Source organism: Sinocyclocheilus rhinocerous, unplaced genomic scaffold, assembly GCF_001515625.1.
Source record: "Sinocyclocheilus rhinocerous isolate Xijiao unplaced genomic scaffold, SAMN03320098_v1.1 scaffold2056, whole genome shotgun sequence".
Taxonomy (NCBI): domain Eukaryota; kingdom Metazoa; phylum Chordata; class Actinopteri; order Cypriniformes; family Cyprinidae; genus Sinocyclocheilus; species Sinocyclocheilus rhinocerous.
In genome coordinates this window covers 290769-296547 of record NW_015626032.1, presented here as the reverse complement: position 1 = coordinate 296547, position 5779 = coordinate 290769, and the positions used below count along the sequence as shown (strand labels likewise).

Here is a 5779-nt window from a genome sequence, read left to right as displayed (position 1 = left end):
CTCATGAAGACAGCAGCTGTGTCCAAAATTGCATACTGTCTAGTAGGTACTACATTTGGTTTGAAACCTACTTAGTGACCGAGAAGTACTTTATATATAATATGAATACGGGTAGTATGAATGAATTTAGACATACTACATCCGCCATTTGTCATGTGACCTACCAGCGACAGTTGTGTCGCTTCACTGTCATTCACAACTCCTCTCCTGTGGCCTTATGGGATACCAAAGTTTTTATCAGATGTGTACTTCAGAATCTAGCTAAAGTAGTAAGTCATCTGGTTACTCTTCACCAAATGTTTTATGAATACTGTGAATTCTGACAAACTACTTGTCTCACATACACAGGGAGTCACTTATTTTGTTCCTGAATGAATCAGCAATTTTGAACAAACAGGTTGAATGAATTATTCAATGACTCATGCATAAAGCCAGTCACTTGTCACCACTCACTGGCACAGAAGTATGCAAAATCCAAACCACTAATGCACTGGCTGTTGTATAAAGGATTCAGTATTGTTCGTCTGGTAGCTATATACCACCATTCACAGATTCTTCCTTCACAGTGAAAGAAAGTAGGATACGTTTTGAGGTGAAAATCATGTTGAGATGTCAAACGGCTGGCAACCACAGGCAGGTTTTCACTAAAGCCACAAGACATTTGTTTAAAGAAGTCTGATCTGCCATCTATATTTCAGAACAAAAATGGTTTGTAAAGTAGACCACTAATGTTCTCAGTATGGTGTGTTTCTGATATGCTGGGTACCTGAAGAACGAAGCCCTCAGGGCAGCCGAGCTGATCGTACCACAGCGCTTTATACATGACCAACAGCAGCAGACACGCCAGGAACGCCAAGGTGATAATAATCAACCCAGTCAGCTGGAAAACACAGACATTCACACATGCATTTATGACTTCCATTTTTTATTTATACTCACATTATCATATTACCCTAACTAACAGAGAGACAAATGCAAGTTCTAAGTTGGCTGGGCAATCTGTCCTTGTCTTTTTTACCTTGAGCTTCTCTGACATCTCATCATAAAGGTTTATGTTTAGCTTCTTGATGCTCGGCACATACAGCTTCCTCTTCTTCTCCTTCAGCTGATACTCTGCTGTGGTTTTCACAATCACCTATAGAGTCACACCGAAAGAATGAACTATTAAAATAGTCCAAACAAAGAACAAGATGAGCAGAAACCACAAGAATGGGCTCCCTGCTCTAAGAGTTAGCATTAGAAACCATAATGGAAAACCAGTTGAAGCAAGTGGCTGTGTTTTCCAATGCTGTAGCTTGTTTCTAACTGGTCGACAAGACATTATGTTCCACAGAACGTCTCGACTACGTTAAGGTGGATTGTTGTTATAGTCCAAGATGGTCTACCAGCTTTCGCAGAACTGACTAACACACAACAATGAGTCTTTTTAGAATTATGTGGAGAGCCAAAGTAGAGTCAAAATTACATCCCGACCAAGTCTTGTGCGCTCTGATTGAAGCCAAATTTACTCTTTTGAGTAGTTGAGTTCAATTTGTTGTGGTTTCATTCTACATTCACTCCCTAAATATCAGAGTAGTAGATTATAAAAGACTACCAAACCCAGGTGTACATGTGGCGACATTTTGACAAAATTATATTACATTGCTTCTTGCATGTTTCGTGACACTTCCAAAGTGAAATGTCCAGTGAGTGGAGCTAAACATACATTCAGTTTTATCTGAAATAGATCATCGTAAATCTGGCAAAAAATTTTTTTATGTTGGTCATTGAACATATCGCAGCAGTTCAGAAATGAAATATCCAGCGAGTGGCGCTACAAGAATAATGCTCTTATAAATCATATTTCAAAAAAGCATTTGCTGAAGCAACCGTGACATTTTAGCTTCGCACTGCAAGTGTACCAGGTGAGCTACCAAGCAAGTTTACCATGTCAGAAAAGTCATATATGGACCTGGTTATGTGCCGTAAATGGCAAAATTTATTATCCCAGTTTACAAATCATGCTGTTTTGAAGTCATATTGTGCAAAGAGATGTGTGAAAATGTCTTTATTAATCAATAACCTACCCCTGAAATTAATAAAAGTTGTCATTTTACTGCCACTAAAGGTCATTTCAGTTGGAAACTGCAGTGAATTGTATGTATAGGTACGTTTTGCAAAAATGTAGGTAGAGGCAGGTTTTTTTAAAGAGCCTAGATTGTAGGATACACAGGATGTTATTTCAGCACATTAAATATACAGAGAGCGAGCTCCTACTACTATATCATGTCATCTTTTAGATGAGTCACTGCAAAGTTAAATATAAACTCTGCTGTGCGTTTCCACCCGTTGCACTTGCCTCCTACAGAGCTGAGAATAGATACAAGCCATCTGTGAGAGTCCTGACATGAGTGTGTATGCGCTTGCAAGATCAGATGGTTTGCAAAGTCTTTCAGTGACAAACTGTATCATACTCAGTGACAACGAATCTTGATGGTGTCACATGAATTCTTTCTTTCATGCCAGGCTATCCGGTAGGATCTAACGGAGTGGTTTCCTCCGTGTCTTTGATGGTATCAGCGGTACTGGATGTCTGCCGCTCCACCTCCGGTCTCCTATGACATTCTTTCCCTTAATGAAGTTCTATGCAGAGTAATGAATAACAGAGGTGCGCTGCTGTCTTTAATATGGCGCTATGTGTGGGTTCTGCTCTCTAATGCATGAATGGTAATTACCTTATCAGGGAAAGGCTGCTGTAACTGGCTGACCTCCAGTGGAGTGATGAGGGGGATGTTGTCAAAACCGTCCTCCACCGACGGCTGTCTTTCCATCTTGTCCACCAGGTTACTGCCTAGTTTCACCATATCTGAAGCAAACACGAATGATTAGATCTTATATTCGGAAAAAAAAAATGCCAATGAAGACAGAAATGTACAGAAATATCCAATGTCTCCAAGTATCTAATTTTTCAGCAATTATGCGTTATAACAGGAAGCTTTTGTGGTTTATTGTGATGCTGGCATCTATAAGCACATATAAGCAGTTTTTATGTTGAATAAAACATGTACTTGCTTGGATAGGTTTTTGGACCAGCTTTCCTTTTGGGCACTTTCATCTTATGTATTTTCTCAGTAAGGTGTGCCAAATGTGTTTAAAATTTTTTTAAAAGTATATAAGATGTCCATAAAATTTCATTTTTTACATTTGATTTCATAAATATTATTTATTATTATTAATTTTTATTTTTTATACAAAATATTATAAAATGTATATGTAACAATGTCCAATCAAAAAAAAAAAAAAAAAAAAATTAAATTAAATATTTATTTATTAGGGAAATTAAGAGTTAGGATGCAGTAACTATTTGACGTTACTGTATTTTGTCTTCCTTCTATATCATTCGTCACCTGAGAGGTTTTGCATCTCTGATAATACTGCATCGGTTGTTGGTTCATGTTTTCCATTTAGCACTAGTTAGTCAGTAAATATCTCTCCATTAGGTCTGTCTCTGAGGGGTCTGATGTTGGAGCGCTGTGATGTTGTTACTCAGATACTGTGAATCTCTCTCCATGTCATTATGACTCAGTGTGCGTGTACACACACACTCGCGTCTGTGCGTACTAATTCACCAACACACACACTGTCTCATGTCTTACTCATTAGCCGACTGAGGAAAACATCTGATAGGTTACCGCTCTCTCTCATTATTTTTCTTCAACCTAACAGGTTATTAAAAAGCTCTCTACAGAATACAAAACACATAAACACAACAATCACTAGTGATAGATGGACACGTCAGCCCACATTAAGTAATTGCCGACACTGGCCAATAAAAGCTTGACTGATTAGACATTGCCATAATTTCAGTGATTCATTTTAAATTCTTTTGAGTGGATTTTGAGCAATTATTTTTTTTATTATTTTTTGAGCATTTTATATTTAAATTTGGTGCATATCGAGATTAATCAAGCCAAAACTGTTGATTTAGATATGAAAAGGCCGTCTGACTGAGATATTAAGACACCAGTCATGCAAAAATATTTTTATGTGCTGAATTTGAAATAGAGTATTTCCCATTGTACATTAAGCCTTAATGGCAATTTATATAAATGTATAATTTATCAGATTTATTAATATGAATAATTATAGATATAAACTTGATTTAGCTATCAGTATAGGTTGCTGAAAAAAACCCTCTGTTTATTTTCATTATTGTTAAAGACGCCAATTTTTAGACAAAGCATTTAATTGAAAACTGTATTCAAATAAATAAATGCATGTTCCTACTCTGGCACAATCACTTAACGTGAAAGACACTGCAGGCCACGGAATAGGCGTGTTTTATTGGCTCTTCCACACGAGCACCTTACTGGCTCTATCAAGGTTATCCGTGATGCCCAATGTACAGCAGCACATCAGGATGTGTGAGGCATCACCGATTATGTCTGCGGTGTCTCTCAAATAAGCTTCGACCACAGACCAATACAGCGCCACTGAACACTTTTCAAATCATAAACAACGCCACAAGTCATATCTAACATACAGACAGGACAGACGTACGCATTTAAGCGTTATTTGTAATTCATCACACGGCATTACGCGCTCATCATAATTTACCATTATTACGCAACAGCTGCGCGTTTACTGAGACATTATACGTCCAAATAATAATGGATGTTTTTTTTTTCTTATGATGCACTAAAGGGTTTAAGCGAATTTTCGATTGGGAAAATAGAATAAACGTAATAAATTCTACGCTTCCTCCCGCATTCTCCAATCTTAGCCGCTGCGCTGCCCAGAGGTTTGGAACCGGCAGAGGCGAAACGACGGGCCTCGAGTAATACAGCCTACGATTTGTTTTTCGTCGGAAATGAATGAAAAAGAGATACTCACTGCTTTCCCTGCGGTTGTCTTGCCGATGCTGATGGAGAGCTACTGTTATTATGGCGATGTGTGCGTGTGTGTAATTCACTGAAGCGCATCCGCTCCCGTCGCTGCTGTATGATGTCAGCTGTACGCAGCAGATAACTGGCACGTGACAAATCCCATTTTATACATTCACATTTACTTTGAGCATATGTGTTGAGTGGGTTATATGAAGGAAATGGCATACAATTTTCAGATATGCTGCAAAAAAGGGTGTTTTTAAGGTGTGGAATTTAAATTAAAATATTAAATGTAACAATTTGTGTAAAATACGTTTGACTCGAAACGTGACATTTAGCACTAGGAGTCATTTGGTATGATATACTTATTTCATTTCATTTTATTTTATGTCTCATCTAGATTATCAAAATGTTCATTTAATTTTCTTAGTCTGTTTATTTTCTTAGTCTAACGGGGGCTAGTTGTCACACCATTTTTTTTTTTTAGGCCTAGTTGTGAGTCAAAGTTTTACAAAGACATAAAACAATTACACAGATTTAAATTTAGACAAGAATCAACTAATAATCCATATATCTTTTAACTAAAAGGTTGAAATTTATTCTCAGGACAGGATTTTTTTTTCCAGGGAAGGCAGGTTGCTATATCTTTCTTTCTTTCTTTCTTTCTTTCTTTCTTTCTGTTTTCTCTCATTTTACACTCATTTTATATAACAATATAGCCAAAATAATGGTTTATGTGATCCTCTGAAAGTGAAAATCTAGAAAATATGAAGAGTATGATATTAAGAAATAAAATGTGAAAAAAGAATATAGGTTATGCTTTCAATCCTTGTCAAACATATAGAATCTTGTTATATTTTTGATCATGGAAATTTTGGAAAGTGGTTATTTTTTGTGTGTGAAAGTAGTGAATG

The 5779-nt window shown here is 36.9% G+C and overlaps 1 protein-coding gene across 1 annotated transcript; it reads right to left on the bottom strand.

The window, feature by feature from the left end:
- Positions 1-567: 567 nt before the first annotated feature.
- On the bottom strand, positions 568-4994 carry LOC107706885 (neuron-specific protein family member 1-like). Its single transcript, XM_016510722.1, has 4 exons — positions 4873-4994; positions 2715-2845; positions 1019-1135; positions 568-880 (listed from the first exon to the last, which is right to left on the bottom strand). Exons 2-4 carry the CDS (start codon positions 2841-2843, stop codon positions 695-697), a joined length of 432 nt encoding a protein of 143 aa, XP_016366208.1. The 5' UTR covers positions 2844-2845; positions 4873-4994; the 3' UTR covers positions 568-694.
- Between the last annotated feature and the right edge of the window lie 785 nt (positions 4995-5779).